At 40.4% G+C, this 23,951-nt stretch overlaps 1 protein-coding gene across 1 annotated transcript; it reads left to right on the forward strand.

Moving 5' to 3' along the window:
- The first annotated feature begins 9 nt into the window (after nucleotides 1-9).
- Nucleotides 10-23,292, forward strand: TBX18 (T-box transcription factor 18). Its single transcript, XM_015620329.2, has 8 exons — nucleotides 10-314; nucleotides 1,101-1,284; nucleotides 2,803-2,904; nucleotides 5,868-6,039; nucleotides 12,317-12,484; nucleotides 13,652-13,716; nucleotides 17,089-17,183; nucleotides 19,758-23,292. Exons 1-8 carry the CDS (start codon nucleotides 44-46, stop codon nucleotides 20,480-20,482), a joined length of 1,782 nt encoding a protein of 593 aa, XP_015475815.1. The 5' UTR covers nucleotides 10-43; the 3' UTR covers nucleotides 20,483-23,292.
- The last annotated feature ends 659 nt before the right edge of the window (nucleotides 23,293-23,951 follow it).

Below are 23,951 nucleotides of genomic sequence, written 5' to 3' on the forward strand. Positions count from 1 at the left end.
CGGCCGCGGGGCGCCTGGATGCGCGGGCTGTAGGGTGGCGGGCATGGCCGACAAGCGGCGGTCCTCGCCAGGCACCACCATGAGCCTCAAGGCTCACGCCTTCTCCGTGGAGGCTCTCATCGGGGCCGAGAAGCAGCAGCAGCAGCAGCCGCCGCCGCCTCCGCGGCAGCCCAAGCGGCGGAAGCTGGGCGGCGAGGACGAGGCGGCGGAGGACGAAGGGGGCAGCGGCTGCTGCACCAAGAACTCCCCCGCCGCTGCCACCGGCAGGACCTGCGGCGACCTGGACCTGGGCTGCGCCGCCCGCGCCCCCGCCGGTGAGTGCCGCCCCGCGCCCCGCCGCTGCCCGCGGCCCCGCTCCTCGGCTGCGCTCGGGATCCCCGCGCCCCGCCGCCACCGGAGCTTTGAATCCCCGTTATCCCTTCTCTCTTTCCACGCCGCGTGGGCACCCAGCACCCTTCCCGCTGGCCTGGCGATGAGGATCCGCGGCGCCCCTCGGCCGCCGGCACGGGGCAGGGCGGCTGCCGGCGGGGCTGTGGGTGCCGCAGCGCGGTGGAGCGACGGCCGGGGGCTGTCCCGAGCCCTGTTTGCGAGGAGAGGCAAAAGCGCTTATACGACGCATATGTGCATGTGTGTTGCTAGAAGTGCAAATGCAACTATGTACATAATTATGTGTACATATATATATATACACACACATATACATACATACATACATATATATGTATGTATGTGTGTGTGTGTGTATATGTTTACATATATATAGACACAGACACACACATAACACGTACACATGTGTGTGTTCGTGTGCTCTGTGTGGAGGAGAGCGCAGTTTCACGCTGCGGGGCAGAAGCCCGTGCACCGCCGGTCTCGCACCCCGGACGGGCTGCTTGCGGCCGCCTCGGCCGGGGCGCGGTGCGGCACCGGGGGCAGCTCGTCCCTGGCAGCCCGCCCGTGCTGCCGCGGTCCCGGAGCTCGGGTACCCCCCTCCCCGGGGCCACGGCTGCGGCCCGGGCCTGGCGGCTCGGTCGGGGCTGAGGGAGCCCTCGATGGCGAAATCCGCGCTGGCCCGGCTGCTATCGCTTCCTCCGCTCTCTCCGCAGGCGGCTGCGAGGAGAGCTTCCTGGCGGCCTCCCCGCCCGCCTCCCCCGGCGGCTCCCCCAAGAGCTCACGGCCCGGCTCGCCGCTGCCCACGCCGCAGGCGCCGCGGGTGGACCTGCAGGGCGCCGAGCTCTGGAAGCGCTTCCACGAGATCGGCACCGAGATGATCATCACCAAAGCGGGAAGGTAACGGGGCACGGCGGGGCCGCCACCCGTGCGCTCCCGGGGCGGGCGGGCACATCAAAGCGGGCCAAAACCCGGGAACCCTCCAGATTTACGAGGCAGGTAGATGGCGATAATGTTAGATGGGCACGGGAGCATGTGGTGTTTCGGGTTTCCTGTTCATTAGGGCGAGGTCTGGGAGCGCCGTGCCCTTCTGGGGGGAAGCTTTTCCCCTTTCCAGGGGATACACATGGTAAAAACCTGGGAAGTATAAAAGTATTTGAACTTATTAGAAATTACAAAAACATATTTTATTGAATCCATATGCTACCGTCTGCATTTTCAGAGAGGCTTTATTAATGATTGAAACGCAGTCTTAAACAGCACAAAGCTGCATTTGTCTTAAGAGAGTCCAGTCGGGGCATTTCTGTTTTATCTTACAGGTGCACTGAAATAACAACAAAAACTAGTTAGCCGTAGTCAGGCTTTTACCCTCCTGTTTATTCAGAAATGGCGGAGATAGGATTTTTGTTTCCAGTAACTACTTTTAACAGATTTTTTTTTTAATATATATATACATATTAGGACAACAGCAAATACTGAGTAAACTAGAATAACTTCGTTTTTTAAAACGCAGAAGAGTATTTTATTAGCTTGTAGTCAGGACGTTTCTTCCTTTTTTCATTTTTTTTGTCTTCAAGAACGAAGTTTTGTGATAAAAAGCATGCCAAGCAAAGAGCTAAGAGCAGTTTTGTTAAAACCACCTCATTAGTTAATTAATCCGTTATTCCACAGAAGGATCTAAATCCTGAATGTTTGGGTTTTCGTCGTTTTTGTTTTACTTTTTTTTTTAAAGAAATTTGCTCGTAGATTCGTTTCTGCTTTCAATAAAGAAGTTTTACTATACCTTTCAAAGACAGAGTAGCTCTCGCACTTCACCTTTAGTAAGTTGCAGACAGGAAGTCCCGTGTCAATAAAGACCATATTGTTGGGTTAGAGCATGGCACATTGGCTTTTATAACTGCATCCTCGCGGTGTTATAATTGTATCACAGTGGATTTAGCTTTCTAATTTGCTGCTACAGCAATGAGACACCATTTTCTGCTGTCACATGAAACCTTAGTGGCAATTTGCCTTTCTGTAAGCCTTGGGCTTCCTGGGTGGAGGTGTTGTTTGCACATCTCCAGGAATACATTTCTTACTAATATCTCAAATGGGCTTTAAATGTGTGTCCTGCTAAAGTAAAGTCTCAAACCCAAATGATTTACTGTCTAACAATAAAGTTGAAATGATGTGGTAATAGCTGTACTCCCAAAGCGTATCCCCAAACATACAAAGCATTGTTCGAGTAAATGCACTTTAGAAATCTGTTTTGACATATCGAATGGGCCATTTCATGGCTATGTAACTATAATCGTCCAAAAGGACTCTGTAGGCTAAAAGGAAGAACGAGAAAAATCCCACGAAGCGGTTACTTTTCCTAAACAACCATTCCTGAGTCTGTTTCGTATTAAAAATGACCTCTCTCTTTCCAATGTTCAGGCGGATGTTTCCTGCAATGAGAGTGAAGATCTCAGGTTTAGACCCACATCAGCAGTATTATATTGCTATGGATATCGTGCCAGTGGATAACAAAAGATACAGGTACGGTGACTTTTGTGCAAAAAACATAAGATGTAAGCTATAGGGTGCTTGGCTGTTGGAAGAAAATATTAACACAACATAATTTAGCAGAAGATCATATTTAACTCTCCTTAAAGGTTCTTATTTTCATCCCAGTGTATTTTAAAAGACCATATTGTACCAAGTATGCAAAAGCAACTAAAGTTTGTGCTGAAGCTCTTCATTATATATTTGCCTCACACTGTGTATGTACTGTGGGCAGATGCTCAGGTTTGGCTTTTCAGAGTGTGGTCAGGAAATGTTATCATATTTTATTCCTCCTCCTGTCAGTGGGAATTACTACATATTAACAACTAAATATGAAAATGTACCTTTTTTAGTGCCAAATGGTATTAACATTAATTAATAAGATTAATAGCATGGATATCTGATTTAAATACTTAGAAGCTACCTTATAAGTAAGTCGTGCTTCAAATTGCTTATAATTTAATTTAAAAGCTGTTTATCACTGAGATATTTGGTCGCTTAGACTAAAAAAGGGTAATGTTTCTAATTACTATTATTTGAAGAATTAATGGCGTTATTGTCTGGAGATTGATGTGAGGAACAAAAGCAGTTGTTCTTTGAACATTTAGGAGTAGAAATTTTGTGCTGAAGCTCTCAGTATTTCGAGGGTAGTTGTGTTTTGAGGGAGCTGGCTGTGCTCTGCAGAAGCCACTGGTCCTGGAGAAATGTTCGGGCCCGCAGCAGTTCCTGTTGGGAGTGGAAGCCGTTTCCAAGGTCTTGCTTTACGGATGCAATCCCATGCTCCAGAGTAGCCAGGGGGGAAGCCTGGCCAGAGCAGCTCAGAGGAGACAGGATCAGGTCTTTACCAATTGCGGGTTTGACTGTTTTAACCTATACTTAGTATAATGCAGAGAAAACCGCTGCAAATTTAATTCTAGAACTAGGAATATTTCAGACCGAGATTAAAAGGTTGGTTCTGCAGGAATGCTGCCTTGTTTCCTAACCAAATGCTGCCCTCCGTTTTTCCTGTACTTACCTCATTGACTGCTGTTTTGTCATTTTCTTGTGTGGTGTGTAAGACCTTTCTTAGGACCATTTTAGATTTAGAGTTTTTCCGAAAGGGACACCAGATACCAGGGCTGGTGATGCCCAGCATATACAGTCAGGGGAGTCTTTCCTGTCTCTACCACAGAGGAAAAAAATGCTGCTTTTTCCTTGTACCAGTGCAGTGCATTTCAAATGCAAGCTTATTTTCCTTTTTTTTTCTCCTTTGTGTTGCATGTGTGCATTTCCTTAATAATCTAAGCATATAATTCCTGAACAATTCGTAAATTCATAGAAAAAGCAAGGTAATAATTCCAAATTAATCAATATGTTAATACTAAAAATTAAAAGAGTTATTCTGAGTATGAATTGCTTAAACCTAATTTCATTTAAAATAATTATAGTCATACTGACCTGCATTGTCATCACTGTGTGCTGCATGGTGCCCAGATAACTGAAATAACAAGAGTTGTATGAAGGGCGGTATTTTCTTAGTTGGCAAACCTGAATTTTTTTGTATTTGTGTATTACTAACTGTGCCTTTAAGCTTTCCACTAAATATTAATGTTTTACATGTTTTATTTGATGCCTTTTCTCATTCTCTTCTTTGCTTTTTATTGATGACTGTTAATTCAACTCTGTCAGTTTGTACAGCTTCACACAGTCTTGCAGATCTTTAAATTTCATAGATGTGACAGCAGTCACATGGAGCCTAATCTTTAGCTGACAGAGCAGATAGCAAAACAAATGGAAATGAAAAAAAAATTACATCTAGGTCTGCATTTCTAGCAAAATTTGACCTTATAACTATTTAGATCTGTAGCTCAAAATACGTATTTATCACTAAATTTTTATTTATGTGTATTTATAACTTTATTTACTTTTTGAGTGAAAGCATATATTTAGTATAAATCAAGAAATATAAAATAAATTAAAAACTTCACAACAGTGATCTGGGGTGGAGGATTTATCTCCAGGAGAGAATTTCACCACCGTTCTAGATCTTAGCTATGCAGCTTGATCTGAATTGTATGGAGCGATACCTGCTCCATATAATTTTGTTTTCTGTTCTGACTATGTTGCTTGTCTTTTTCTAAAAAGGAACTGAATTGTGCAACGATATGCTTTGATAAAGTCTTTATTGTTTTTATTTAAAAACACAGATGAATTACTGGAATTTTACTGTACTTGAAAAAAATAACTTCCAATTAATGCTTTTTAAACTACTTTGTGAAGTGTCTGCCTTCAAAATAGGTTTTCAACCAAAGCAGGCACAATTTTTATTATAAAATCACCTCATCAGTACTGGCCTATCAAACGAAATGCAGACTGTGTTTTCATTTTTTAACCTTTTTGCAATACTATTCAAGCCTATTAAGCTATACTATTATACTATATTAATACTATTAAGCCTATTATGGTCTACAGAAATATCAAGAGCATAGTTTTACATACTTTCATTATTTTTCCCAATCATAATGTTCTTTTGTTTCAATAGCTTTATTTATAGAGTCCTGTGTTAGACTCAGCATGATACATCTTCCAAATATGGAATTACTATTCAGTTTGATAAAAGAAGGACCAGATTCTTCCCTGTTTGCTGATGCCTTTTCAGAGTAGAGCTGTAGCAATCAGTGAACTGACACCAGCTTAAAGCTCATTTTGAAACCTAGTGTTGAAATCGTCACTGATTTTAGGAAGAGTAAGGTCAGATGGGAGCATGGATTTTAACCTTATTTTTGCAGGTGCCAGAACTATGTTTTGGAACAAACAAACAAAAAAAATCTTTTTTTTAATGTAAAATCAGGTCCTTTCATTGTTTTGTTAATTGATGGATATTTGCTGTATGCATGGGCCCTAATTTATTTACACTGAATGGGTCTAACAAATTGTTTTGGTGCTTGTGGTTAAAGGTATTTGTTTTCTTTTTATAGGTATGTTTATCACAGTTCCAAGTGGATGGTGGCTGGTAATGCTGACTCCCCAGTGCCGCCTCGTGTTTATATTCACCCTGATTCACCTGCCTCAGGGGAGACGTGGATGAGACAAGTGATCAGCTTTGACAAACTGAAGCTTACCAATAACGAGCTGGATGATCAAGGGCATGTGAGTACTTGCTCTTCGGTGGCATGATGTGTAGGCACGTTGCTCAGCCCTGAGAGGCTCTGATGTACAGCTTTGGGGTGCCAGAAATAGGCTTGACTTTTCAGAGTTGTTTTGGAACTTTACTCTCCAGATCTAAAATCTGCTTACTTTCTGCTCCGATAATTAACTGCTTATTAGGGCCTGCTGTTTTACTCCCACCTCGAATAGAGAACTCCTTCTGCAAAGCAAGACTTTACAAGGCTAAATAGCCTAATACAGAGGGGCAGAGTTGCTCTCAGTATTTCCCACCGAGTGTGTTAGTTGCAACTTCTTCTACGATCGAAAAGGACGCTTAAATTCACAAGTGGCTAGGAGAAACACTAATAGTGTGTAATAACTTCACGTGGATAAAAATACACTTAAGTATTTTCTTAACCTAAACATTTGTGTGCAATCCCGTGAGGTGTTAATAATTGCAGTCAAAAACGAACAACATGGGAGCTGGGTTTGCTCCGATGATGATTTATTACATACCTTATGAAGCAAGACCCTTTCACAGCTGAGGCTCATTACTTTTGCAAAAGCTGGCGAAGACGTATGCAGTATGAGTGTTCTGTTTGCAAGTTCTAAATTGTTTAGTTATGACATTATCTAATGTGACAAAATGTGTTATGTTAATATTTCCTTTTCTCTTCAAAACTGTTGAAACATGACAGATGTAAGCCAGTATCATTCCAGCAATCTCTAAAATAGCTTTACTTGACACCTTAAGAAATAATTAAAAAATGAGGATTGTTTTTAGTCAGGGTGAAGTCTTTGATTTTACAAACCCCTGTAATAAATGGCAAATGTTGGCATCCATTCAGAAGGAGCATGAAGTTCCAAGTCGTAGAGTTTTAAGATGTTAGAGGAAAGCTTTTAGACAGGATGTGGATTCCATTGTCCTTAGTGGAACCCAATTTATTAACCAGGATACTTTCTCCTTCAAGGAAAGGAGTGAAAGAAAATATACCTGGAACAGAGTGCCATGCTCTTTCTGTATGGTTGTAACTCCGTGACATTGAGCCAGGTCTTTTGCTAATACATAGTCTGAGGCTTTTTTCCCCTGTATTTGTGTTTGCAAATACGATTAACAGAGGCAAGAAGCGCAGGAGTGTGGCTGACCTAGCAAATGCAATAACAAAGATAAAAACTTACATTTGTGCAGTAATTTTTTCATACTTGTATTTTGCTCTTCCTTAAAAGAAATGTGGGGGTATTCCCATCTATTAAGTTAGCAGTGCTTTTCTTAGGATAGTACAGAAGAGATTTTATATTGCTTCATTCCAGAATTACAGATACGGAGTCTTACTTGGCAGTGTCCATTTGAGTTAAGGTTAAAACATGAAGTTCCCTTAATTTCCCCAGCATTTGTATATTTGTGACTTCTCTCAAGTGGGAGTTGTTTTCCCTGAATCCTGAGTCTATTGTAAGGGCTCTGAAAGGGAAGCAGATGCAGATGGATGAAATGTTGCTTTTCCAGCAGCGAGCTGGTTTTTGTACTCGGTGGGTGCAGAGGGACGATTTGTGGGTACTGTGGTCCACCTGCACACTTGCAGATGCAAACTTTCCTGTGATAAAAATCTCATCTATGCATAAAATTATGTCAGTGTATTTTTCCAGCCCAGATTCCAGCTTTGTTTTTATGCTGTACTGAAACCTGTGTAGTGTACACAGCACACTGTTATTTGTAATATGGGCAGATATAAATTTTCTGGTCTTTAGTTAAATACTTCAGCTAGGAAACGAGTGAAGCAAAGCTCAAGTACAGTGATTCGAGACACACTGAACTGATTCAGAGCTATGGCACTGCCCCTCCTCCCCAAAATGGAAATTTTAGCATTAAAATAAAAGGACAAAAGAAGGATGACTGTAAAATAATTTCATATTTCTCAAATCTGGGAAATTGCAAACATGTCATTCATAATTACCAGAAAAGGCAAAAGCAGAAAGCAGAAAAGTGTCTCTTCCAATGGGTACATTTTTTCTTTTAAAGCTATGGTAGTGTGGAATGCTGTATTGAAAAAGCTATGTAGCCTCTGAATGCCTCTAGCAATAATGGAAAACGAATAATCATATTTTGTGATGAGTATAAAAAAAACAATTGTTTCTCATAAGCAGGAAGAAACCATTTTTCTCAGGAGGGTACCAGGGGACAGATGGTGAGTTAGAAGAGCTAGGAGTCAAGGCTGTAGTGTCCCTTCAATATTTATTCTTGTATCAGAAGTTCTGACTCTCCTACCCCTGGTATGGGACATAGGGTATATTTTAGATTATTAGAAAGTGGGTATTTTTCCTCTTGTGCGTAGGCAGAGTGCTTCAGAGAAACCTTGTGGGGTTTCCATCAAGCAGCATTGGGTTTTAGCTGTTGTTCTTTGGGAATGCTTTCCCTGCTTTCTGATTCTGGCAATTTAATCCTTGTTGAAATTGTTCCTTTATGTTTCTTATGTTTGTCGAAGGTGTATTGCAGTGTTTTTGTGTTAAAATCCCAGGGGTAGGTTTCAGTCTTGCAGGTAGGGAGCTTGCATGATATCAATCTAGAGCCCTTTTACCTATTCAAGAGTAATAACTCTAAGAATCTCTGAGAGATGTGGCCCATGGCCATAGGAATACTCACAGTATTTGCAAATAGGGTAAAATTCTTACACAGTATTTGTTGTAATACTTTTGTTGTATTTTGTTGTGGCAGTAGTTGGTGGCCGTCAGTTCATTCCCCTTGCATCGTGTTGCCCCAGGATTAGCATTCTGTAGGAGATCAGCCATCTCTAAGAGACTCACTGCTCGAGCACTTTCCAGATTCTGTGCTGCCTGCTGCTATTTTCATCAGCATTTCAAGTGGGAGTTTGTGACTATGCTATTTCATAGTGCTGCTCAGCTCAGAGATTTTGAAGTACATGTCTGCACATAGGACACTCTCTGATATGTGGGTTCCACTTGCAGTCTGTGGAGATGGAGCAAAATTTGTACGGACATGTTTCCCTTGTGTGTTTCTGATCTCAAAAGGAGTTCCAGGGTGAATTCCCTGCTCTGGAAATACTGTGTTCTTGTAGAGTCATGAAGACATGTGCTGTGCCTTTTGTGTGTTTCATCTAAGTTGTGCTTCTGCGGAAAAGTAAACCTGGATTTTGCAGTTGTTACTGAAAAGTGCATGGTCTGGATGCTCTTTGTTAATGCCTCTCATCCCTCTCTCATCTGTGGAGTCTGCATTGTAAAAGCAGTCTCTCCCTGCGGCTGGTTAGAGCTGGCTAATTTCTCTATTTCAATGGAGTTTTTAAACTGAATTTCAGTGGAGGGGAAAAGTCAATATTTTTTATGCTATTTTCCATGCTTTTCAACTGAGTATTTTTTGATGCAGAGGAACATCTTTTAACTTTTAGTGAAAATGAGGCTGTTAGTGTGTTAATTGTTCCTTGGTGGTTGGGGTGGGTTTTTTTCCCCATTCGAAAGTGGGGTGAGGCTGGAAGCAGAGGAGGACTGTAACTCTGCCCAGACTTGGCTCCAAGTAGTGAGCTCTGCTTACAGTCAGTGGGCAGTTATATGTTCTTGTCACAATGAAAAGCTGTGAAACATCAGTATTTGCACTTGCAGTTTTCGTCTTAGTACAGAGGGAATCCATGCTCCTCAGCCCGACACACTTCCCTAACTTCAGAGAGCCCGAGTTCCTTTGCTTTGGGGGGAGGATAAAGGAGGATTTTTGGCAAAAGCAGCGGCAAGGACTGTGTTGGTAATGGGGAGGTGACTGTGTAGTCTTGGCACTGCCAAGTTGCTGGAGAATTGGTGTCTCCCCTGTGAGGGTGTATCTGGCTCTCAGTTGTTCTGGCTGAGATGGTGGTGCCGTGGTGGTGCTCATGCTCAGGGTCAGCTCCGAGGCCTCATCGTGGCAGCAGCTCTCAAAAGCCATTGCAAAGGGAATCCCAGCTTTGGGTGTCTGCAGGTGCTCTGGTGGCCTTTGCTCTGCCTCCTACCTGTGGGCTCCCTGTCTTCTCTCTGATCATGATTTCTTGACAGCTGCTGTTTCCAAAGTATAATTTTATTTTTTGTGAGAGAGGTTTATTCCTGCATGAAGTGTTGTGATCTTGTTCTGTGAGGACTTTGTGGAGAGTTTTTGTAGAGGGCTTTTTGGTGTTGGATTTTAAGGGCATGAAGGGAAGGTTGCTGTTTCTACAGATAAACTGTTAGATCCCATTGGTGCTTTTAAATGTGCAAGCACTGTGAAATGAGAAGCCAGAATCTCCTTTTCCTTAGCTTTTTCTTCACAGTAGCTTTAAGTGATGCTTTAATAACAGAGCTAGACTGTTTTTGGAGTGGATGTTGCATCTCCCTCTCTTCATATGTCCTGTTTTCATATGTCGCTCTTTAATTCATGAGGGCTTCACAGTTATGCATTATTTAGAGTTCAGAGTCCTTCAGATCACTAACAAAGATCCCATTGTTAGAACACATAGTACAGCATCAAGAAAAAGAAATTATTGCTATGGATTTGCTAATTGCCAAAACAGCGTGTCAGTGCAGGAAATTTCAGTACAGGACAGAGGCCAGACAGGTTGCTCTTAGGAGATGACATGGATCAGTTTAGCTGTAATAGCCGCCTAGATAAGCAGTAGGAGGTGTTCATCTCCATGCTGCTTTGATTTCACTTGTTCTGATGTGTGAGCAGAGCTCATTGTAGCTGCCAGGGTTATCATTGATGTGTGGGCCAGCAGTGGTTTGCACCGCAGAGCTGATGGGGTCAAGTAATCCGTGTGGGAGAGAGTGTGGCATGCTCAGTGGCACCCAGACAAATGGCAAGGCACAGAATAGCAGTGGATTTGAACTGTGCAACATCTTCTCTTGATCATGTTTTTTCTGTTGCACCAATATCTCCCCTGGTACCACTGGGTGTTCACAGGAAAACAGGGTGAGGAATGTGCTGTCCTCTCTGCGTTTTCATTTTGTACATCTTTGCCGTTGGAGAACTAAAAGGAATGTTGCAAAAGAGAAAACATTTTTGCACGATAAAAAAAATCTTGCTCTAGTCAAGATTTCAGAAACTCGAAAAAGACTGCATATAAGAACATCCACAGGGTACTCACTGAGTAAATCAATTGGAGCCTGTGATGTCATTGTCAAAACCTTACTCAAAGGCAGATAAAACCCCTGATTATCTAGAAGCCTGGTTTACCAAACCAAAGCCATGTAATCTGGCCAGCACCAAGTCTATTAAACTAGCCAAGCTCTAGTTTATCCAAACACATGCAACGTCCTCTATATAATTTGGGCGAATGAATTTCCATGGTGTCTGACATAGGGGCTCTGTTGAGTGCTTGAGCACACGCACATTCTGAGCCTACTGAAGGAGCAGGAAATTAAAAAGCTTCCCCAGGATGTTGATTCCACGGGCCAATAGCCATAGGACTATTTATTTATCAAGTTACTAATGTCTTAAGGCTTCCAACAATAATAATTGAACTTCTTTTTTTTTTTTTCCTTGAAATCTTCTATTTTCATAGTCGTTAGTTGGAGTAAAATAGAAAAAAAATTCTGTATTTTAAATCTCCTTTAAAATTGAGGTGCAATACCAAGAGGTATTCATGTGTTTAATTTTATGCACTATGAGTTCATCCACTTCTCTTTTGTTTTTGATTGAGTTTTTGTATGCTGGGAGGGTTTTTTAATTGAAATTTGCAGTTTTATAAATTGGTTGGTATTAACACTTTAGAGTTCTGGATTTTGTTACTATTTTACCCTTAAGTTTATGCTTCTTCAGAGTGTGAGAGTCTCAGCTAGTGTTCCAATCAAGATTTGTTTCCAGCCTTTGGGATATAAGGAAAAAATTGCTCCAATAGCATATCCTGAAGGTTCCAAAAACAAAAGGCAAATTCCTGCTGCTGTTAATCCTGTTAGGTCAAATCCAGACTTCAGTGGAAAAAAGTGACAAAACTTTCATAATTCCAGTGGGACCTGGACTTCACTCCTGATTTTTCTTTTTCCTGGTGGTTTTTTTTTTTTTCCCCTTTTTTTGAGCCAGTTTCAATTGAGCCAATCTCTGAGTTTGGAGCTCCTGAGTCGTAATTTTTAAATGCTTAGGGTTGGCAATAACATAAATACACAGGGATTAGACTACTGTAACAAGAACCTTCAGAGGTTAAAGAAAACATTTGATTTCCAGTAAGTGGCATGGTAAATATATACTGTAATCTGCTCCAAAATTTTATTAGTCCTGAAACAGCAGGGTGTCCTTTCTAATAAATGTTATCTTTTTCCTTTCACGATTGCGTAGATTATCCTTCACTCTATGCATAAATACCAGCCTCGTGTGCACGTCATCCGAAAAGACTGCGGTGATGATCTGTCCCCTGTCAAGCCCATCCCTTCGGGAGAAGGGGTGAAAGCCTTCTCCTTCCCAGAGACAGTTTTCACTACTGTCACAGCATACCAAAACCAACAGGTAACTTGGGCTTTCTGGTTAGCACTTTACAGGCTTTTCAGAGGAGATGTAAGAGACAGGAGAAAAGGAGATACTATCATTGTATCACTTATTAAAACGGAATTATCTAAAGCTCTTTTTACAAGTAGCTGCTGTAGTGCCTGGAGGCTATAGCTGAGCCTTTGGAGATGCTGCATGTAAAAAATCAGTTATATTACGGAGATCACACAGTCTAATTAGCATGCTTAATGGTGTCTTGATTACAAATACAGCATTGAAGAACAAGGCAAAGAGCAGTCTAATTTTTAAAGGTGTTTCTGTACCTTTAAAGGTAGATACATGTCTGGAGAGAATTTTTAAAGCACTTTTGTTCCTGACTCCAGTGCTTTTAAAACTCCCAGGACCTTAACAACGAAGCTGAGTTCTGAAGAAGGTTTGCAGTTGTTTTTATTAACTGCATTCAGTTTATATTATTAAGGGCAATTTATCTGGGTCCATGTGGATTCAAAGTCAAAAGCAAACTGCAGGTTGTATCATTTACCTCTTTCTACCTTCTCATTTAAGTATTAGCATACATCATGACACCATAGCTGCATTTTAATAATTCCATATAAATTATTGCAGCTGTATTTTTTGAAATTATATATTTTACATATCATTACATTGATAAATTTACAAAGAGAAGAACATGTGAGCCATGTAAATACTGAAATACAAGTATTTGGTTACTTTCCCGTTTATTAAAATAAATTACAGTTACTTGGGGTGTGGTGTGTTTTGCTAGGTTTTTTGGTTGTTTTTGTTTGGTTTTTTTATTTTTATGGAGAATAATAACCTAGAGATAATTACTATTTTCACATTTCCTTCTTGACCAGTTCAAAAATAAAATTTAATTTAAATTATATTTAAGTTAGACAGTGTAGTCTCTTAGGTGAAGAATGACATTTGACAGGAGTTTTTTTTCTCAGTAATTCCAATTGCCATTTGGCAGCTTTAAATACCTATTAGCTTCTCCTGGGATCTGCAAAATAATGATCAGAAAATTGGCCCTTATTTTTCTATGTTTCAGGACAACCATCTTAAACTATACAAATACGAAGATGTTTCTGCTATTTCTGTCAGGAGAGTTGTTTTCTATGCTACTTATCTGAGTTTATAGGTAATAATTTCTCTTAATCATATTCACAGATAACTCGTCTGAAGATCGATAGGAATCCATTTGCTAAAGGCTTCAGAGATTCGGGCCGTAACAGGTAGGTGTGGGGAAGGAGCTGGCCTTGTTCCTGCTGACAGAATCAGTTTGTGAAGGCTGTTCAAGGTGAACACCTGCACTTACAGACAATCTAATCTGAGAATTCAGGCTCCTTGAAGGACCACTCAGACTTCCCAGTAATGTTCTCTCTGGTGAGCTCCCATTGCTACACCCCTGACCATCTAGATCGAGTGCAGGCTGGCACTTGTACTCAGTACTGACTCATGTACTCAGGTTTCCTTTCAGTGGAAGCAGTGACACTCCATGAAGGCTGGAGTTTGTGCAGTAACCTTATGTTTAGTACACTTGCCTAGGAGGTGGGGGACTTGTGTTCTAGTGTCTTTTTAGTCTAAGGAGTTTTAAATCCACTTCCTAGGTGAATATCTTTTCTATCAGGCTATATGGGACCTTGAAATGGGACAGGTTTCCACCTCTTCTGTTGCGGATGGACTAATTAATTGCTTATTTTATCTTGATCTGTCAATCTTTCAAAATAGCAGTGGGAAATCTGAGTAGTGCAGAATGGAGATTTGGGTCTTGTCTGGGCTGCCAGTGCTGATGACGTATTTCATTCAACGACTGTTTAATGCAAGCTACTTAAGCCTGTTTTGAATTGTATGTTAAACCATCTCAGCTAAAAAAAAACCCCAGTATTTTATTGGTGTATAGTATCCATCAATTCCTGTGACTACATTGTGTTTGGTGTCTGCAGCTGCTGTATATATGACCAGGCCTTGCAGAGAAGGAGCAGATCATGCTGGTCGGAATGATCAGAGAGTTTCTTTTTGATTGTTGCTTTATTGAGCGTCTCTGTTAGCAGAAGCTACAGCATTAAAGCCTATTTTGTGCTTACACCTGACTTACATAAAAACTGAAACTGGACAGCAAATGAGAGTAGTTTTTGGAAAATTAATTCTTACAGAAGGGATGAAGTAGTGGTAAAGACTTACAGGCATTCGCTCTGAGTATCTTTTCAGTATGTCTGAGATTTTGTCTTCTAGCAAGAAGTATCTGTGTTCTGTGGCCACTGACATAGAGTTTTGCCATCTTTTGTAGCCTTCTAGTTAGAAATTAAGTGGACAGTAGCTTCCAAATAAATGCAGTGACTGAGGAAGCAAAACATGCTGTGTGTATTTTCGAAACAAAAAGGTTGCCATACGTGCCCTGTTTGAAAACTCTCTCACTGTCAGTGTCTCTGCTTGCTTGCTGTTTGCAGAACTATAGAACCTCCTAAGAAGTGTGAAACCCTGTGTCCTGGTTGTCTCTGAAATGTGCAAATTTAGGTGGACTTAGAATTTCTTCCATAATGTTACATGAAACAAGGGAAGATCCCTTTTAGACAGAAAAGAAGGGATTGTTCAGAAACCAGATTTGAGCAGGTTTTAATGTGATGTGACAGCTCTGGAATTACCTGAGAATGATGTAAGACTATGGCATCTGCAGCCACAAAAATACAGTTATAGGACTGGGTGTATCCAGAGAAGGGTTTTTTTTTGTTTGGCTGCTGGGAATAGTCTGGTTCAGGCATTAGGAAAAAAGCAGGATATTTTGATAGAAAGTTATTTTTATGGAAATGGATTAAGAAGGCAAGTCCTGAAGGAAGTGCCAGCATCTCTGAAATGTTTTGGAGCAGCCTTTAGATGAGGTCTGAGTGCTTTTACTCTACAAACACACTCGTTACAGAATTGACTCTGCAAACTCTTGTTTGTTGCAAATTGACATTGTTTTACTGAAGTCAATATCGCTGTTTTCTTTTATAGTCTGCATTGCTGGATAAATGTGTTTGGTAATTCAGGTCAGAATTTTAATTGTCAAGGAAAATTTCTATTGGTTTACTCAGTGGATTATTGTTTTGCTCTGTTACTAAATACTGAAATTAAATGTTAAGTTTCTGTTATCTTCGTTGTTCTAGCTGGTGTGTTTATCATTGAGGTATTTTAGTCTACAAAAGTTTAAAAAAGTACTGTAGTATAGTTATAGCAAACTTTTCAATATTGCTTTAATGCAGCTATCTTACTCTGCACTGCTGCATGCAGTAATTCTGTTTAATTAAAAATAAGCCCTTCTAGGTCATTCCTGTTCAGTCCCACAGGCTATTTTACAGAAATCAGTAGCTTCACCTTTTAAAAACATTCCCTGTGCATTTGCAAAGTGCAGCAGAATTTATGTGCTGAGAATAGTTTCATTCTTCAGTTGGGCCTAAAGTTTGACCCTATAAAAACTTTTACTCAGGAAAGGACCAGAATTTCTCCCTTTAAATACTTAGGGAAAAACATAACTGTTTTGTTAAATAAACTTGGGCATTTGATAGCACAAATTAGGGTGGTGATAAAATGTGGAAACTGTTCGAAGGCATCTTGTATAAATTATCGCCTTGGCTGCACTCCTCCAGGAGGTGGCTTTTATCTCCACTTTAACTAGGAACGAAAATTCACCATTACTGCAGAAAATTAAGGCTATCTTTTTAGTCCAGGTTCAGCTAGTAAATGCTTTATAAATGTTTCCTGACAGACATTTGTGTTCCTCCTGGAAGGAGTAGTATCAGAACATGTTGGTTGCTTCAAATTGGGCTATTTGCATAATTCAGGTTCACAAAGTACTGCTGCTCAAAGGCAAGCCACTCGTATTTGGTGTGTGCCTGATGCTGACACTCAACAGGCCTCTGGGGCCCAGCAGTCAAAAATAACACCAAAATTATACCTCTAAGAATATATACCTCTGAGGTGCATTATTCATAAATAATTGTCAGAAAACAAATGGGTCTTTACCTCCAGGAGAAGGAGATTCTTCTAAATAGTGACTGCCACCATTGTCTACACAGTTACTTCTGTTTTCTCATTGTTGCAAAAAAAATGATCAAAGACTTTTAGTTTCTAAAGGCATTTTGCTTAGCAAAACAGTGTTGCTTTATACATGATTTTAGCAGCAAAACAGCTGTGCATCCATGCCTTGTTCATGTTCTAAGTGTGACTTTCCAGCTCATCAGTAATGACAGGGAATCCTGTTTTAATAGAAGTTGTCAGTGGATAACCTTTGTTCTAGGAAGAAATAGTGCTATTTAAAAAATATCATACTAGCAAAACATTTAAAACCATTTTAGCCAAGTCTTCCCACTCAAACAGCCCTCCCAAAAGGCCCTGAATACTGAAATGGAGAGACAGGCTTGTGGAATTGGAAAAAAATTTGTGTGCTGTCAGCCTGGTGGTTGCAGGTCTCTGTGGATGGATAGGCTCTTTTCTAAAAGGAAAAACAAACTTGAAAATAATTCTGAAATGTTACTAAACTGTACATGTTTCTGAGGTAGAGTATTCAGAGATGTGTGGCAAAATTCAGCTTGATTTCATGACACCGTGATTTCTTCTGTTCTAAATAGAATGGGGCTGGAAGCTCTGGTAGAGTCTTATGCCTTCTGGAGACCTTCACTGAGGACCCTTACATTTGAAGACATACCTGGGATACCCAAACAAGGTAATGAGTGTCTTTGTGCTCTTTCAAAACAAAAATGAAAGGTGAAGCTTTGCCCATCATACCTTACAAAAGCCAAGGTAAGTGTGTCACTCACAAGACAGAAACAACCAACACCGTGCAGCCATCCTCCCTCATCAGAGTTATTTCAAGTTAGAAAACTAATGTTAGTTCAACCACTGTGGCAATAAATATGTTAGATTGTAAGAAAAATCAGATCACACGTGGAGGAGAATTCCAGTTATTTAAGGACTGAATAACCTATTCCTTAATGTTATGTTCTGGCTAGATACAAAAGAGATCACTTACAGATGACTTCTGTTGTACACATCCATACTGCAGCATAGGAATTACTTGTGTTTTTAAGAAAAAAAAAAACAAAAACAAAACTAAAAAAGGAACGAGAAGAAATGTTCTCTTAGGTAATGAGCAAATGGGAGGAAACTTAATTTGTTCTCTTCTTAGAACCCCTTCTTGATTCCTAAAGACCTGAAAAGTGTTCAGTAAATGGGCCCACAAACTTTATCTGCACCCTAGAGCTTAAAGAAATGTATTTCCTCTCCATTTTGCTTTTTCCTGCTCCTCACTCTTTGTTGGAAACCTCTTTGTTTCCACTTTACCCATTATGCAGGTAGTGTCATGAATGAGAAAAATAGTTAAATGGCCCATTTGTACAGAGAGTGCAATCTCTGTACTCTTTTTCTGAGTTCTTTTATTGACAGAGCATGCCAATGCACATAGAAAACCTCTCAGCGTTTTCCCAGCTGAATCAGACATATTGCTCCCAATTCTTCACATTTTCTGCTAGCAGATTTACAAACATCCAGTCTGCTTTCTTGATAATGAATCGATTGCAAAGTTGTTAGACATCTTCAGAGCAAAAATCCAGAACATAGAGAAATTCAGAGAAATCACTTTCTGTCAGCTTCCTTGTTCACTCCTTTGAGAAATCTTGAGTATCAGTCCCTGATGTGGGCGACTAAAAGGAGGTTTTGTGCCAAGTCATAGATACACTGGATGACTATTGGCAGAGTTTTGGGTGTAGCATGGAGGTGAGAGATGGTCTCATCAAAAAGGCCTTTAATGAGAAGTTAGAACGAGACCTGAAATACCTTGTCAGACTGTGTAAGACTGAAAGGCAACTGAAAATGCAGTTAATCCATTTAGGAGACGGACCAGCTTTATTGGCTATTTGTATGCAGGAACCTTATTTGGTAGCAGGAGAACTGCTGCCATGAACTTCTCACTTACTTTTCTGCTGTTGCCTGAGGTTAAGAAGATTGAGGTTGAAGTTACTGTTGATACTCTGAGGATGGAAACTGGGATCCTTGCAAAATCTTTAGTCATCTATACCTTGGACATAGCAACTTTCCAAAAGACCCCATTAGAAATTTCTCGTGGTTGTTAATTCTGAAAGTTCCCATTTTCAGGTAGTGGAGGCATTGATGAAGATGAAAAGAAAAATATCATACCAGGATTTCTGTAATGTGGCAGTGTCTAATGGTGCTTTGTGCTTGTGTGTCCTGTTAACAGAGAAGCAGCAGCAGGCAGTGTTCATTAATAATGTATTTTTCTTTTTACTTTCTCACCTGTTATGATAACCTGTTAACTTATTGACAGCATTTATCTCCTTGCAGCATCAGGATGTTTGATTGTTAATGTGATTCATAAACAGATCTCTTTTGTTAAGTGTCTTCTGCCTAAAAGACTGTAAAAGGCCCCAGATTATTTTCTACTCAGTTTTCTGGAAGATACAATCTTTTAAGAAAAGGAAGTATTTTTGCAGCTGGGAAACTTTCAGTCTTGAGAAAAGGCTTCACCTATAGCAAGCAGTGTATTTTCAGGAGCAGTCAGCACTGGTATTTGTAATATAAAAAGTTCTGATATCAGTAAATGAACAATTTGCAAACAGTTTGCTGCAAACCTACTCATTTAAGAAATTAAGCAGCTATGTGCAGCCTACACTTTTCCTGAAGTTGTTCTGAATTTTTTGGTTGTTCTCAGTAATTTTTGTTTGAAGTCGGAAGTGGTTTTTTTATTCTGAAGATTTGTTCTGAAGTTTCCCAACTTCAGAACTTTCCTGAAGCTGTTATCTGTGAGAGCCTCTGAGCTAAGGAGCTGGTTCCTCAGCTGGTGCTCTGACAGTGACAGGCACAGAACTCTTGAAACACATTCCAGACTATAGCAAGAGCATAGACAAGCCAAAAGTCATAATTTTGAAGAGGGCTTCCTGTGATGTGGTACTCACTTGGCTACATCTTAGCTGCCATGCAGATTTCTTCCATGTCATGTAAGAAGCAGTTAACCTTTAGGAGCTCTAAGTACTAAGTGATGGTTGTAAAAACATAAAACATGTTGTAAAAACATAACTTCATTTCTCTTCCTTGGTCAATTGTTTCTTTAGAAACACGTATGTGGTTTACTAACACATTCTCCTGCACACATATGTAAAAGTTTTTAATTAATTTAAGCTGGATTTCATCTTAACAGTTACTGTAAAAGACAAAGGTCTTGGTCTTTCACCTAGGAAGTGGACTTCTCCCAATGTGCTTCTTACACTGTAATATTCTTTTCCAGGAAATGCAGGTTCCTCTACTTTACTCCAGGGATCTGGCAGTGGAGTGCCATCTACCCACCCTCACCTTTTACCGGGTTCCCCTTGCTCATCTCCAGCCTTCCACCTCAGTCCCAACACTAGCCAGCTGTGTACCCTTGCTCCAGCTGACTACACAGCTTGTGCCCGCTCAGGCTTGGCCCTGAACAGATACAGCACTTCCTTGGCTGAGACCTACAACCGGCTCACAAACCAGACTAGTGAGACCTTTGCACCCCCAAGGACTCCCTCCTATGTCGGTGTGTCGAGCAGCACAACTGTGAATATGTCTATGAGTGGCAATGATGGGGACGCATTCAGCTGCCCGCAGACTGGCTTATCCATGCAGATTTCAGGGATGTCTCCACAGCTCCAGTACATCATGCCTTCCCCATCCAGCAATGCCTTTACCACTAACCAAACCCACCAAGGCTCCTACAACACGTTTAGACTGCACAGTCCCTGTGCGCTCTATGGATATAACTTTTCCACATCCCCTAAACTGGCTGCCAGTCCTGAGAAAATCGTTTCTTCCCAAGGAAGTTTCTTGGGGTCCTCGCCAAGTGGAACCATGACGGATCGGCAGATGTTGCCCCCCGTGGAAGGAGTGCACTTACTTAGCAGTGGGGGGCAGCAGAATTTCTTTGACTCTAGGACCCTAGGAAGCTTGACACTCTCGTCTTCTCAAGTGTCTGCACATATGGTTTGATGAAGCCTTTAAGTAAAAGTACAGTATGTTTGGTGTCTACAATGTATTTCTTTTGGAATATGAAAGGACACTTGATGTAGCTTGTAAAGTGTGTGTATATATAATATGAGAGGAAGTTTCACTGAAATTTTGACTTGCTTGTGGCCAGATTATTCTCCTATTTTGAGTTACACGGAGTTTGCTGCAGTGCAGATTGCTTTAGTTTTCTGGTATAATACACTTAGTTGTATAACACGTTGGGACATATGCAACAAATTAAGTAAGACTTCCTCCCCTTTCCCCCTCCTCTGTTCTAACCCCTTTAAAGAATGAAGTGACACTTGGAGTATTAAACAACACAGAAAAGCCCACTTACATTTCCTATAGTACTAGTGAGTTTCTTTAAAAACATTCATATAATAAGCTGATGCACCAAAGGCATTTTACAAGTTTATTCTCTCTTACAAGGGATACAAAGGGTATTTGGACTTCTTAGTGTTAAGCATCAAGCATCCAGCCTAAACTAGAAGTTTAGCTAATGGATTATTTACAAGGTGAACAGAAAGATTAGTTTGCCTTCTCATGATACGCTGTTTTTATCTTATCAACGGCACAGCATTCTCACTAGGATTTGCTTTATTCAGCATTAGTCTAGATTTATGATTATATATTTGAAGACAAATAATGCATATTCAAATTGTGGTGGTAGGAATAATTCAATCCAAGAGCACTAGAAGCAGCATTCCCTTGTATGAAATGAATGTTGGGGTGCTTAATTTTTGTCAAATGTAGGGCTTGATGCATTTTTTCCTCCATAAATATTGCCTATAAGACATTTACTGGACAGTAGGATATTCTAATGTATCTTTGTTTTTGTATTTTTACTTTTTTAAGGGAAAGTGCAGTTTGATTTAGGAAAAAAAAGTGAGCAGGATGATAAATTCCATTATTGGTTTTAGCTGTTTCATGTGTGTTACGTGTTTTGAGTTTGTTATTTTTTTTCTTTCGTGTTTGCTTTTTCTTTTTTTTTTTGAAGGCAAAAGCTTCTGCATCCTCAATATTTAAAAAATACATCACCTGTATCAATTTGGCAGATGACTCAGTTTGCCCCAAAGTGTTTCTGGAAGCAGAACATTGTCATAGCTGCCTTCCTATTGCTCTGGTTTTGTCCTGCAATTGGAGAGGTTTCCTCCATTCACACCTCTGATTTCTAAATGGCACTTGTAAGAATGTAGATTATCATTTGCTCCTGACCAGACTTCTCTAGAATGACAAGGACACAGGGACACACTTACCATGGTAACATTTCTGCCCTCTTCTGCACCTGCACAGCCCAGGTGTTTATCAGTCCTTCTGCAAAAGCTGCCTCTCAGCTGTCCATCTGTCAGAGCTGAACCGCAGAGGCTGTGAAAAAAATTTCAGTGCTTGAGAGAAAAGATCATCTCCAACAGTATGCTAATTCTCATTTACACTGTGTGGGTGATGTAAAGGCAGTCTAAAGCAGGTACAGATGTAGTTGAAAATGCTTCCCCAGTTGGCATTGAAGGAAATTAATGTCTTTCAGGTTAATATCTGTTGGATTTTTTTGGTGAATTTTCATGTTTCTCAAGTGTTTCTATATATTTTCAGGCAGATAGTGGGCTTACCCACTCTCACTTCAAAAACAGCTCATTTCAGCTAATATTTCTTCAGTGGGATGGAGATAATACATGCAGTAACATCCCTCTTGCTACCTCCGCTTATCTGGGAATAAAATTAATAGAGATAAATAAAATTTATTTCTATTAGTTATGCATTTGTTTCTGTTAAAGATACATATAAAGTTCTCATTCAAAGTTAGAAAGAGAAGAGGATGCAATTGAGGTGATGTGGGCTTGCTTCTTTGCTGTCTTAAACATTCTAATTGACCTTTCTGAGTAAACCTAAGTCCACTCAGTCTCTATCCAATTCTTTTTCTTCTGAAAAATGTGATGATAGCACTTCTCTTCCTCTGAGGAAAGGGTGACAGTACATTGAAGATGAAGATCATCTTTACATTTGCTGTGCTGTGTACAGTATGCTACCAAGGAATGGCTGGGTAGTATTCATATATGAGGGTAATAAAGAGCATTTGTGTACTTTGGCTCTGTCACTGGTCTTGGCAGTGCAGTATCCTTTGAGGCAAACTTCCTAGAAAAGACCTGCAATGCTAAAAAACGCTATTCAGACTCATGCTAATGGCTTGTGAAATGGTTCTAAGGTGTGTAGAAGATGGGAAGAATTTTCAGCTATGCAAATTGCCATAGCTCTATTGGTTTAAATTAAGAAGTAACTTGTGTATAGTTATTTCTGCTCTAGCCAAAACTTTGAAATTTTGCAGTTGGAAAAAGATTTTAAGTGGAAAGATGGTACAGTTAATCCGTACTTGAAAAAGCATAAGCAGCCATATCAACTTAAGACCTGTGACTTGGTAGAAATGTGGAAGAGCTAAATTATGCATGTTCCTATAAGGAGAGAAAAAAAAAAGGGTTGTGCATGGATGTTCATGGAGGTGCACCTGTCAATGTGGTATCATGTACTTTATTGTCTGGGAATTTTTTAGAACTGGTCTCTTACTTTTCCTCAAATTGTTCTTGTCGTATAACCACACAGTATTGTTTTATTTGTTCCTTAAAATTTGATTCATATTGTAAATACTGGTTTGTCATTGTGAAAAGACTGACTTTTTATCAATACAGTAAATGCTATATATGCATTATATCTATAATTATATATCTGTACTTTACAAAAATGCCACAGAAAATATATTAAAGTGTGTATTCAAACACTTTTTACTACATTTGGAAAACTGAGAGGCTTGGGCCCATTTTTTTCACTACAGCTTCAACAAGACCAAACACAGTGACTCGAAGGTAAGCTCTGAATTTCACAGTCTAAGCGCAACAAGCTCTGACAAGTCCACATTTCTTTGACCACCTGCAGTTCAACCTCTCTCGTTATTTCTGTGCAAAAGAATCGTCCCAACAGATGCTGTGTAAAAGGAGATATTCAGCTGAAAGCAGAGCTGTGAGGATTTTATATGGGGAAAAGGCACTGAGCTGCTTGCCAGGGTCTTTAGCCAGTGATGGAACGTTGGTACTTCTCACACCCCATCTCATCCCAGCTGCCAAGACCAGTTCAGCTGCTCTGTATCAACTTGATCTGAGAAGTTAGCACTTCCATGTGACCAGTTTCTTGAGCGGGAGCTTGGTACTCTGCACTTTTTCTCTTTCTGTATTTCTTTGGTAATTTGCCCTTCGGTTCTGCTAGTTCTAAATGCAAAAAGCCATTGATTTTGAAGGCAGAATTTACAACCAATAATCATCTGGGTATACTGTTACTCAGCAATGAGCAGCATTTTTCCCTCCAGGAATACTGTTAGGCATAGTGGCCTTACTTCCTATTGTACTGCAGTAAATGGTTCCATGTGACATAGGGCACAGGGCCTGAAAATCTTATTACTTCAGAGACT

Source organism: Parus major, chromosome 3 (assembly GCF_001522545.3).
Source record: "Parus major isolate Abel chromosome 3, Parus_major1.1, whole genome shotgun sequence".
In the NCBI taxonomy this organism is placed as follows: Eukaryota; Metazoa; Chordata; class Aves; order Passeriformes; family Paridae; genus Parus; species Parus major.

Bases quoted from the DNA above. Each gene is read 5' to 3' on its own strand.
- TBX18 (XM_015620329.2), top strand. From the start codon at position 44: ATGGCCGACAAGCGGCGGTCCTCGCCAGGCACCACCATGAGCCTCAAG. The intron at 1,285-2,802 runs GTAACGGGGCAC...TCCAATGTTCAG, and splicing joins ATCATCACCAAAGCGGGAAG to GCGGATGTTTCCTGCAATGA. The intron at 17,184-19,757 runs GTAATGAGTGTC...ATTCTTTTCCAG, and splicing joins ACCTGGGATACCCAAACAAG to GAAATGCAGGTTCCTCTACT.